The 13,206-nt window shown below is 43.4% G+C and overlaps 1 protein-coding gene across 2 annotated transcripts in view; it reads right to left on the bottom strand.

Annotated features, from left to right (window-relative positions):
* Positions 1 to 2,894: 2,894 nt before the first annotated feature.
* LOC139761306 (glycerol-3-phosphate acyltransferase 3-like) overlaps positions 2,895 to 13,206 on the bottom strand; it is a 40,105-nt gene continuing 29,793 nt past the window's right edge. Inside the window, exons 6-9 of one of the 2 annotated variants that reach the window (XM_071685354.1) lie at positions 12,895 to 13,010; positions 7,507 to 7,615; positions 5,693 to 5,880; positions 2,895 to 4,241 (exon numbers count right to left, since the gene is read on the bottom strand). In XM_071685354.1, the coding sequence (XP_071541455.1) occupies positions 4,031 to 4,241; positions 5,693 to 5,880; positions 7,507 to 7,615; positions 12,895 to 13,010 (624 nt within the window). In that variant the 3' untranslated portion in view covers positions 2,895 to 4,030. The remainder of the gene's footprint in view (positions 4,242 to 5,692; positions 5,881 to 7,506; positions 7,616 to 12,894; positions 13,011 to 13,206) is intronic. The other variant, XM_071685355.1, reaches the window with a different exon arrangement.

Raw genomic sequence — 13,206 nt, 5'->3', positions numbered from 1 at the left:
GGAAATGGTGAAGAGCTTGTAGATTTGTGTGCTGAAAAAGGACTGGTGATTGGGAATACCTGGTTTAAAAAGAGAGATATACATAAGTATACGTATGTAAGTAGGAGAGATGGCCAGAGAGCGTTATTGGATTACGTGTTAATTGATAGGCGCGCGAAAGAGACTTTTAGATGTTAATGTGCTGAGAGGTGCAACTGGAGGGATGTCTGATCATTATCTTGTGGAGGCGAAGGTGAAGATTTGTAGAGGTTTTCAGAAAAGAAGAGAGAATGTTGGGGTGAAGAGAGTGGTGAGAGTAAGTGAGCTTGGGAAGGAGACTTGTGTGAGGAAGTACCAGGAGAGACTGAGTACAGAATGGAAAAAGGTGAGAACAAAGGAGGTAAGGGGAGTGCGGGAGGAATGGGATGTATTTAGGGAAGCAGTGATGGCTTGTGCAAAAGATGCTTGTAGCATGAGAAGCGTGGGAGGTGGGCAGATTAGAAAGGGTAGTGAGTGGCGGGAAGAAGAAGTAAGATTATTAGTGAAAGAGAAGAGAGTGGTATTTGGACGATTTTTGCAGGAAATAATGTAAATGACTGGGAGATGTATAAAAGAAAGAGGCAGGAGGTCAAGAGAAAGGTGCAAGAGGCGAAAAAGATGGCAAATGAGAGTTTGGGTGAGGGAGTATCATTAAATTTTAGGGAGAATAAAAAGATGTTTTGGAAGGAGGTAAATAAAGTGCGTAAGACAAGGAAACACAAATGGGAACATCAGTGAAGGGGGCTAATGGGGAGGTGATAACAAGTAGCGGTGATGTGAGAAGGAGATGGAGTGAGTATTTTGAAGGTTTGTTGAATGTGTTTGATGACAGAGTGGCAGATATAGGGTGTTTTGGTCGAGGTGGTGTGCAAAGTGAGAGGGTTAGGGAGAATGATTTGGTCACAGAGAAGAGGTAGTATAAGCTTTGCGGAAGATGAAAGCCGGCAAGGCAGCAGGTTTGGATGGTATTGCAGTGGAATTTATTAAAAAAGGGGTGACTGTATTGTTGACTGGTTGATAAGGTTACTTAATGTATGTATGACTCATGGAGAGGTGCCTGAGGACTGGCGGAATGCTTGCATAGTGCCATTATACAAAGGCAAAGGGTATAAGAGTGAGTACTCAAATTACAGAGGTATAAGTTTGTTGAGTATTCCTGGTAAATTATATGGGAGGGTATTGATTGAGAGGGTGAAGGCATGTACAGAGCATGAGATTGGGGAAGAGCAGTGTGGTTTCAGAAGTGGTAGAGGATATGTGGATCAAGTGTTTGCTTTGAAGAATGTATGTGAGAAATACTTAGAAAAGCAAATGGATTTGTATGTAGCATTTATGGATCTGGAGAAGGCATATGATAGAGTTGATAGAGATACTCTGTGGAAGGTATTAAGATGGTGTGGGAGGCAAGTTGTTAGAATCAGTGAAAAGTTTTTATCGGGGATGTAAGGCATGTGTACGTGTAGGAAGAGAGGAAAGTGATTGGTTCTCAGTGAATTTAGGTTTGCGGCAGGGATGTGTGATGTCTCTATGGTTGTTTAATTTGTTTATGGATGGGGTTGTTATGGAGGTGTATGCAAGAGTTTTGGAAAGAGGGGCAAGTATGCAGTCTGTTGTGAATGAGAGGGCTTGGGATGTGAGTCAGTTGTTGTTCGCTGATGATACAGCGCTGGTGGCTGATTCGGGTGAGAAACTGCAGAAGCTGGTGACTGAGTTTGGTACAGTGTGTGAAAGAAGAAAGCTGAGAGTAAATGTGAATAAGAGCAAGGTTATTAGGTACAGTGGGGTTGAGGGACAAGTCAATTGGGAGGTAATTTTGAATGGAGAAAAACTGGAGGAAGTGAAGTGTTATAGATGTCTGGGAGTGGATTTGGCAGCGGATGGAACCATGGAAGCGGAGGTGAGTCACAGGGTGGGGGAGGGGGGCGAAAGTTCTGGAAGCGTTGAAGAATGTGTGGAAGTCGAGAACATTATCTCGGAAATCAAAAATGGGTATGTTTCATGGAATAGTGGTTCCTACGATCTTAAATGGTTGCGAGGCGTGGTCTATAGATAAGGTTGTGCGGAGGAGGGTGGATGTGCTGGAAATGAGATGTTTGAGGACAATATGTGGTGTGAGGTGGTTTGATCGTGTAAGTAAAGAAAGGGTAAGAGAGATGTGTGGTAATAAAAAGAATGTCGTTGAGAGAGCAGAAGAGGGTGTATTGAAATGGTTTGGTCACATAGAGAGAATGAGTGAGGAAAGATTGACCAAGAGGATATATGTGTCAGAGGTGGAGGGAACGAGGAGAAGTGGGAGACCAAATGGAGGTGGAAAGATGGAGTGAAAAAGATTTTGAGCAATCGGGGCCTGATCATGCAGGAGGGTGAAAGGCGTGCAAGAAATAGAATGAGTTGGAACGATGTGATATACCGGGGTCTACGTGCTGTCAATGGATTGAACCAGGGCATGTGAAGCGTCTGTGGTAAACCATGGAAAGTTTTGTGGGGCCTGGATGTGGAAAGGGAGCTGTGGTTTCGGTGCATTATACATGACAGCTAGAGACTGAGTGTGAACGAATGTGGCCTTTGTTGTCTTTTCCTAGCGCTACCTCGCGCGCGTGCGGGCGGAGGGGGGTTGTCATTTCATGTGTGGCGGGGTGGCGACGGGAATAAATAAAGGCAGCAAGTATGAATTATGTACATGTGTATATATGACTATGTCTGTGTATGTATATATATGTATACGTTGAAATGTATAGGTATGTCTATGTGCGTGTGTCGACGTGTATGTATATACATGTGTATGTGGGTGGGTTGGGCCATTGTTTCATCTGTTTCCTTGCGCTACCTTGCTAACGCGGGAGACAGCGACAAAGTATGATAAATAAATGAATAAATAGACAAATAAATATATTCTTGTTTATACTAGGATTATCCGAAAGAGATCATACCATACCTAAAGTAAAATATATTGATGTTATATTTCAACCAAAATACGAATTATCCGGACGTATTATACCATACGTAAGACAAAATATATTGATGTTATATATCAGCCAATATACACTGTCCAGTGACTTATATATTAATATATATCACTGTACGTTGGGGCTTAAGGAATCCATGTCTTGGGTAAGTGCTATCAAATAATACTTCCTTCCTCATATTTTGTTTTACGATGAACAATAATTTAACACAGTAACGTAATAAATAGACGATACAAACTTAAATCTACAATCCCAAATAATGTAGATAAAGACCAGATTTGTAGCACCGTGAGGTTTAAAATCCTAGCTCACACACACACACACACACACACACACACTCTCTCTCTCTCTCTCTCTCTCTCTCTCTCTCTCTCTCTCTCTCTCTCTCTCTCTCTCTCTGGGTCAACATTTCTAAACTGACACATATATTCTTGTTAGCGTTTAACACACGACCGTCTTAATATGTTTTGTTCTATAAGGAAGCTACACACCTGCTTGTTGCTGTATCTTGTGGCTTTCGTGAATGAAGAGAGACGAGGGTACGTGATTTCGCTCAAGGACAACTGTGTATATATATATCCATAACTTGAGAAAGTGAGTAATGATTCTGTGCGCTAAAAGCATCGTCAGTATCGCGGGTTCCTGCAAAGTTCTTAGTATAGATCTAGCAGATTCCTGCTAGGTTTGTTAGAATAGCTCTAGCGGGTTCCTGCTAGGCTTGTTAGAATAGCTCTAGCGGGTCCTGTTAGGTTGTTAGTACAGCTCTAGAGAATTCCTGCTAGGTTGTTAGTACAGCTCTAGTGGGGTTCCGGCTAGGTTTACTAGTACACCTCTAGCTGATTCTGGTTGGGTTTACTAGCACAGCCCTTAACAGGTTCCTGCTATCTGTTCTAGTATAGCTCTAGTGGGATCTTGCTAAGTTTGCTGTTACAGCTTTAGCGGGCTCGTGCACAGCTCTAGCAGGTTCCTGCTAGGTATACTAATCCAGCTTTAGCGAGTTCCTGCTAGGGTTGCAGGATTACAAGTACAGCTCTAGCAAGTTCTGGCTAGGTTTGCTCGGCGTCGCGTTCCTCCTCCTCCTGTTGTTGTCGCTCCTCCTGATGGTGGAAGTGGCGCGCGAACTCCTGCTGTTGACGCTGTCTCCACTGCGTCTGCTTCCTGGCCCAGGCCTCGCCCGTCTTGCTGGGCAACATCTTGATGAAGCCGTCCCACGCCAGCTCGACGAAGCCGCCTCGGTGAGCGATGTTGGCCTTCACTCTGGAAAAGGGGAAGAAGTTTCCGTCAGTTGAGGTGAATTTCAAGCTCACTCTCTCCAGCGGCAGACATGACACGGCCGAAAACGTACCTTAATCCAGGCCAAATTGGACGAAAACATCCTAATTTAGGCCATATTGGACGAAAACACCCTGATTTAGGCCATATTGGACGAAAACATACCCTGATTTAGGCCATATTGGACGAAAACGTACCTTAATCCAAACCAAATTGGACGAAAATATACCCTAATTTAGGCCATATTGGACGAAAACATACCTTAATTTAGGCCATATTGGACGAAAACATACCCTAATTCCGGCCAGAATGGACGAAAACGTAGCACATGAGGGAGGAGATTGTGTGTTGATAGACCCGTTTCTTGAACATAGAAAGGACATGTACGAAAAGATGGGACTTGAGGAAGGAGAATGAGAAATACACAGCTTAACTGCGCAGGGAAAGAAGGGAGACAGCGTAACGCTCAATCCTCGTGTGATTGGACGCCACACGGAAGGAACTGTGGGGAAAGCAGCGGCGAGACGCGTTCCAAGGGGCCAAGCCTCACCAAGGACACGCACACAGACCCCCTTTTACGAGAGCAGTGGGCGAGGTCTGGTGCCTGCAGAACATGGAGAGAGGGAGGGAAGATGTGAACGACACCAGAGGAGACAAAAAAAGAGATGGTTGGGGAGACGTGGTGTTGGTAGGAGTACCAATGAGACGGAAGAATGTTGTTGGTGTCCACTCTGGCTGACTGAGACGTGAATATGTTGTTGGTGTCCACTCTGGCTGACTGATTGAGACGTGAATATGTTGTTGGTGTCCACTCTGGCTGACTGACTGAGACGTGAATATGTTGTTGGTGTCCACTGTGGCTGACTGAGACGTGAATATGTTGTTGGTGTCCACTCTGGCTGACTGACTGAGACGTGAATATGTTGTTGGTGTCCACTCTGGCTGACTGACTGAGACGTGAATATGTTGTTGGTGTCCACTCTGGCTGACTGAGACGTGAATATGTTGTTGGTGTCCACTCTGGCTGACTGAGACGTGAATGTCCCCCTCAGATATGAACTGGCCCCCCTTCCTCACGATGAAAAATATTCACAACACTCCTATAACAACCTCCCTAGCTTCCGGGTTGTAGATTTTGTGTTAGATTGTGTGTTTCCAATATAAAGTCGAAGTTATGGGTGTGCGCAACATATTATGACAAGGTTGAACTGTGATTCGAAATGGAACAAAGTGGAGGAGGATTACTTTAATGTTCTCCATTAAATTTGACCATGATACTGTTCCTTCATTTGGAAATATTACCCTGGTCTGAATTCAGAAAGGAACAGATGCTCAGTACGAGAAAAAGAACGAGTATTAAGGGGTTGAGGAGATCCGAACCGTTTCGCCCGTCATTCGAAGCAGTGCCAGTGAACCATCCAAAGAGAGACTCTCACCGCTGGGCGAAGGCCACCCCAGACTCCTTGTGGGTGCGGTACATGGGCGGCAGATACCACACGTCACACACGATCGCCCACGACGTCATCATTGAGACTATGTACCTCAGGAAAGTCTCCTGGTGCCAGAAAGGATCGCCGTAGCGAGAGTCGAACCGGATGGCGATAGGGTAGATGACGCTGTCGATCTGTGGGGAAACGAGGAATGAGACAGTTACTATAGGATCATTTTCTCCTGTAACAATGTTCCAGTACTCTGTGGGAACGAGGAATGAGACAGTTAGTACATAATCATTTCTCATACAACACTGTTCCTATACTCTGTGGGAACGAGAATGAACCAGTTAATACATAATCATTTCTCCTATAACAATGTTCCTATACTCTGTGGGAACGAGGAATGAACCAGTTAATACATAATCATTTCTCCTATAACAATGTTCCTATACTCTGTGGGAACGAGGAATGAACCAGTTAGTACATAACCATTTCTCGTATAATAATCTTCCTGTACTTAGAATTATGCTACTCATTACATAGACGTTTAGCAGTTGAGACATTTACAGAGCACAGCCTCTGTATTCCTGTAAGGATACGTGAATTACAGAACATATATATATATATAGTTTTGACTGTACTCCCGTGCAATATATGGACGGGGGATGAACATCATCTCCGTGTGTATTAATGGTTTATTTTCATGTAGTTGTAATGTATATTTGTGTGTGTGTAAGTGAGCTTGTGTATATATGTGTGTGTGTGTGTTTGTGTGAGTGAGCGTGTGTGTATATATGTGTGTGTGTGTGTGTGTGTGTGTGTGTGTGTGTGTGTGTGAGCGTGTGTGTACAGTATATGTGTGTGTGAGTGAGCGAGTGTGTATATATGTGTGTGAGTGAGCGTGTGTGTATATGTGTGTGTGAGTGAGCGTGTGTATATATATGTGTGAGAGTGGGCGTGTGTGTGTATATATATGTGTGTGTGAGTGAGTGTGTGTATATATGTGTGTGAGAGTGAGCGTGTGTGTGTATATATATGTGTGAGTGAGAGTGTGTGTATATATGTGTGTGAGTGAGCGTGTGTGTGTGTGTATATATATGTGTGTGAGTGTGTGTGTGAGTGAGAGTGGGCGTGTGTGTGTATATATGTGTGTGTGAGTGAGAGTGTGTGTATATATGTGTGTGAGAGTGAGCGTGTGTGTGTATATATATGTGTGAGTGAGAGTGTGTGTATATATGTGTGTGAGAGTGAGCGTGTGTGTGTGTGTGTATATGTGTGTGTGAGTGAGAGTGTGTGTATATATGTGTATGAGAGTGGGCGTGTGTGTGTATGTGAGAGTGTGTGTATATATGTGTGTGAGAGTGAGCGTGTGTGTGTATATGTGGGAATACATATTATGTGCATTATGGGGAGGGAGTTTTACAATCGTGGGGGCGCCCACCTCACTGTAAGCCTTAAAAGCAGACAATCTTTTACATATCCGCATACTTCATGCATTTACATTTACATCTCAGCTTATTTGATACGTATTTTTACACATATGTTGTGAAATGATCCATGTTATCTGGTTGGGTTCACTCGTCGGGCTGTTACCAATGATCAAGAACTGATGAACACGTAAACCACCAGATGTGTTCACAAATGTCCCTCTTTCATTTATCTCTAATCATGGGGCTGTTCCACTGCTCTCCCTCCCTCCCTGTCCCCCATTTAAAATCGTGCTCTTCCTCCCTCCCTATCCCCCACCACTCACCGAGGATAAGCGGTACACGGGTCACCACTCATCGAGGATAAGGTGTACACGGGTCACCACTCACCTCGAAGGCGCCCTTCTTGAACTGCAGGACAGCAGTGTTGTTAACACACGTGCCCTCTGGATAGATCAGGATGGGAGGTAGTTTGGGGTCCCGAACGTGCTGCTGCAACCTGCAATGATCATCATGTTGCTTAAATCCCTTCATGTAAATGTTGCCTTCAGCAACAATGATACTATAAATGAATATCTTCATCAGGAGCTCATCAGAAACCTCTCCTGGGTGCATCTATAAAGTGCCATGTAGAAATTGTGATACGCTTTATGGTGGGCAGACTGGTAAGGATCTTTCTGTTAGACTTAGGGCAACATAAATATAGTATAAGAACGGGACAAGAATCAAATGCCTTGTTTAATCACGTTAAAAAGTATGGTATTGGTATTAACTGGAGTAATGCCATCTATGTTATTAACTCTAATTCCAGTACCACGAGAAATATCAGTGGATCTTCTATTATTGAAAACACAAAGAGTTATAACCTTGATATTAGTGAAGGTCTATACAAATTAGATAGCTTTACTGCTGATAAAATTTGTAAACAGTTCCCCTTCTTGTCCACATAATAAGTTAATGATACGCTCGTTGTCTGTCTTGGACAATCACATGTTTACCAATAGCGTCCTAGCTACGTTTCTTCGTCGTATATCAAATAACTGTTATATTTCTCTCTTGTGTCTCACCTGATGATGTGATTATCGCACGAAAGTGCACTTGGGAACTTATCGTCTTTCACTTTCCCCGTAGACTCATACGAATATATATATATATATATATATATATATATATATATATATATATATATATATATATATATATATATATATATACATATATATATATATATATATATATATATATTTTTTTTTTTTTTTTTTTTTGCTTTGTCGCTGTCTCCCGCGTTTGCGAGGTAGCGCAAGGAAACAGACGAAAGAAATGGCCCAACCCACCCCCATACACATGTACATACATACGTCCACACACGCAAATATACATACCTACACAGCTTTCCATGGTTTACCCCAGACGCTTCACATGCCTTGATTCAATCCACTGACAGCACGTCAACCCCGTTATACCATATCGCTCCAATTCACTCTATTCCTTGCCCTCCTTTCACCCTCCTGCATGTTCAGGCCCCGATCACACAAAATCTTTTTCACTCCATCTTTCCACCTCCAATTTGGTCTCCCTCTTCTCCTTGCTCCCTCCACCTCCGACACATATATCCTCTTGGTCAATCTTTCCTCACTCATTCTCTCCATGTGCCCAAACCATTTCAAAACACCCTCTTCTGCTCTCTCAACCACGCTCTTTTTATTTCCACACATCTCTCTTACCCTTACGTTACTCACTCGATCAAACCACCTCACACCACACATTGTCCTCAAACATCTCATTTCCAGCACATCCATCCTCCTGCGCACAACTCTATCCATAGCCCACGCCTCGCAACCATACAACATTGTTGGAACCACTATTCCTTCAAACATACCCATTTTTGCTTTCCGAGATAATGTTCTCGACTTCCACACATTCTTCAAGGCTCCCAGAATTTTCGCCCCCTCCCCCACCCTATGATCCACTTCCGCTTCCATGGTTCCATCCGCTGCCAGATCCACTCCCAGATATCTAAAACACTTCACTTCCTCCAGTTTTTCTCCATTCAAACTCACCTCCCAATTGACTTGACCCTCAACCCTACTGTACCTAATAACCTTGCTCTTATTCACATTTACTCTTAACTTTCTTCTTTCACACACTTTACCAAACTCAGTCACCAGCTTCTGCAGTTTCTCACATGAATCAGCCACCAGCGCTGTATCATCAGCGAACAACAACTGACTCACTTCCCAAGCTCTCTCATCCCCAACAGACTTCATACTTGCCCCTCTTTCCAAAACTCTTGCATTTACCTCCCTAACAACCCCATCCATAAACAAATTAAACAACCATGGAGACATCACACACCCCTGCCGCAAACCTACATTCACTGAGAACCAATCACTTTCCTCTCTTCCTACACGTACACATGCCTTACATCCTCGATAAAAACTTTTCACTGCTTCTAACAACTTGCCTCCCACACCATATATTCTTAATACCTTCCACAGAGCATCTCTATCAACTCTATCATATGCCTTCTCCAGATCCATAAATGCTACATACAAATCCATTTGCTTTTCTAAGTATTTCTCACATACATTCATCAAAGCAAACACCTGATCCACACATCCTCTACCACTTCTGAAACCACACTGCTCTTCCCCAATCTGATGCTCTGTACATGCCTTCACCCTCTCAATCAATATCCTCCCATATAATTTACCAGGAATACTCATATATATATATATATATATATATATATATATATATATATATATATATATATATATATATATATATATATATATATATTATATTTTTTAATTTTTTATATTTTTTATTATACTTTGTCGCTGTCTCCCGCGTTTGCGAGGTAGCGCAAGGAAACAGACGAAAGAAATGGCCCAACCCCCTCCCCCCCATACACATGTATATACATACGTCCACACACGCAAATATACATACCTACACAGCTTTCCATGGTTTACCCCAGACGTTTCACATGCCTTGATTCAATCCACTGACAGCACGTCAACCCCGGTATACCACATCGCTCCAATTCACTCTATTCCTTGCCCTCCTTTCACCCTCCTGCATGTTCAGGCCCCGATCACACAAAATCTTTTTCACTCCATCTTCCACCTCCAATTTGGTCTCCCTCTTCTCCTCGTTCCCTCCACTTCCGACTCATATATCCTCTTGGTCAATCTTTCCTCACTCATTCTCTCCATGTGCCCAAACCACTTCAAAACACCCTCTTCTGCTCTCTCAACCACGCTCTTTTTATTTCCACACATCTCTCTTACCCTTACGTTACTCACTCGATCAAACCACCTCACACCACACATTGTCCTCAAACATCTCATTTCTAGCACATCCATCCTCCTGCGCACAACTCTATCCATAGCCCACGCCTCGCAACCATACAACATTGTTGGAACCACTATTCCTTCAAACATACCCATTTTTGCTTTCCGAGATAATGTTCTCGACTTCCACACATTCTTCAAGGCCCCCAGAATTTTCGCCCCCTCCCCCACCCTATGATCCACTTCCGCTTCCATGGTTCCATCCGCTGCCAGATCCACTCCCAGATATCTAAAACACTTCACTTCCTCCAGTTTTTCTCCATTCAAACTCACCTCCCAATTGACTTGACCCTCAACCCTACTGTACCTAATAACCTTGCTCTTATTCACATTTACTCTTAACTTTCTTCTTTCACACACTTTACCAAACTCAGTCACCAGCTTCTGCAGTTTCTCACATGAATCAGCCACCAGCGCTGTATCATCAGCGAACAACAACTGACTCACTTCCCAAGCTCTCTCATCCCCAACAGACTGCATACTTGCCCCTCTTTCCAAAACTCTTGCATTTACCTCCCTAACAACCCCATCCATAAACAAATTAAACAACCATGGAGACATCACACACCCCTGCCGCAAACCTACATTCACTGAGAAACAATCACTTTCCTCTCTTCCTACACGTACACATGCCTTACATCCTCGATAAAAACTTTTCACTGCTTCTAACAACTTTCCTCCCACACCATATATTCTTAATACCTTCCATAGAGCATCTCTATCAACTCTATCATATGCCATCTCCAGATCCATAAAAGCTACATACAAATCCATTTGCTTTTCTAAGTATTTCTCACATACATTCTTCAAAGCAAACACCTGATCCACACATCCTCTACCACTTCTGAAACCACACTGCTCTTCCCCAATCTGATGCTCTGTACATGCCTTCACCCTCTCAATCAATACCCTCCCATATAATTTACCAGGAATACTCAACAAACTTATACCTCTGTAATTTGAGCACTCACTCTTATCCCCTTTGCCTTTGTACAATATATATATATATATATATATATATATATATATATATATATATATATATATATATATATATATATATATATATATATATATATATATATATATAATCCCTGGGGATAGGGGAGAAAGAATATTTCCCACGTATTCCCTGCTTGTCGTAGAAGGCGACTAAAAGGGGAGGGAGCGGATGGCTGGAAATCTTCCCCTCTCTTTTTTTTTTTTTTAATTTTCCAAAAGAAGGAACAGAGAAGGGGGCCAGGTGAGGATATTCCCTAAAAGGCCTAGTCCTCTGTTCTTAATGATACCTCGCTAACGCGGGAAATGGCGAATAGTATGAAAGATATATATGTATATATATGAAACGTACCGAACTCCTCTTCCTTCTCCATCAAGGTAGCGCCAGGAACAAACGTCTCGCCTGCACACATCCAGCCTCCATGTGCCATGCATAATACACAGAAACCAGTGACCACCACTCACAGCCAAGCTCCTAAAACAACCCCATGGTTTTTTACCTCGACTGTTCCTGTTGCCTTTACTGATAACACTCCTTCGACCCCCATATGTCACATCACTCTAACTTATTCTATCCAACGTATGCTACACGTCTTCATGAATATTCAGATCGCGATGCCTCAAAGCCAACTTTACACCATCCTGTTATTCTCCTCCTCAGCCTTTGTGAGCAACAGATCCTTTGTGAGAAATAGATCCTTTGTAAGAAATAGACATTCTCTCTTCACTCATCCTCTCTGTATGTGCGAACCTCTTCAGCACACCCTGGTCGACTCTCCTCCCTTCCATCTCCCATACGTTCATCACTCTCTTGGTAAAGACTCTCCACTGTACTTGTTAACTATCCTATTAACCTGTCTATCTACAGCACTCTACATGACCTCTGTGTCAAGCCTGTCATACGCGTTCTCCATAGCTATAAATGCCACATACAAATGAGTCTGTTTCTTAAAGCATGTCTCCCACAGGTTCTCTGCAGTGAACGTCTGGGTCACACACCTTTTACCTCTCCTGGGATCACATTACTCCAGTCAGCTACTTTGTGCACACCACTTCTTTCTCAAATGCCACTTTCCCTTACCTCTACGCATATATCCTCGAACATTTAGTTTAGTTTCCCCTTGCTTTAACACAGCAGCACCAGTCATACATAACTCTCCCAGTCATACATACGTCGAACTCTCATGACACCATTATCCTCTTTCCTGAGAAGCTCAGTGCTTTGCCGCACTCCAACTTGCGTAAGGCTTTCCTTACCTCCTCTCTTCTCACCTTTCCATTTGCCATGACTCTCTCTCTCGTCTCAGACACACTACATCTGCCTCCCCAATCATCCAACACATTCATCAGTCCTTCACAATACTCACGCTCCATTGCCTGACCTGACGGTGTTCAAAAAAGAACTCAGGGTAGTCCTCACCTTTGGGCTGTCTGGGCGCGTTCCTTCGCCACCGAGCGTTCGAACCAGATGTGGGACGAGGATCGAGATAGGGCCATCAAGAACACCCCTAGGATCCCACCTTGCCTCTGTCCCACCTGTGGGATGGTCAGGAGAGGCCTTGCATCAGCTGTGATAGAGAGCCCACCTTATTATAGTAGTTACTGCCTCCTGGGGCTATGATGCCATCCCGAACTTAGATCTAACATAGCTACCCCTCTTTCATAGCTCTGCTAGGTGTCGTGGCCCTGTTATAACACTGCATTGCTTGGGGGAACAGAACCCATAATATCA

The sequence above is a fragment of the Panulirus ornatus genome, chromosome 40 (genome assembly GCF_036320965.1).
Source record: "Panulirus ornatus isolate Po-2019 chromosome 40, ASM3632096v1, whole genome shotgun sequence".
Taxonomy (NCBI): Eukaryota; Metazoa; Arthropoda; class Malacostraca; order Decapoda; family Palinuridae; genus Panulirus; species Panulirus ornatus.
Note: the sequence above shows the minus strand (reverse complement) of the source record. Positions and strands in the feature narration are given on the sequence as shown.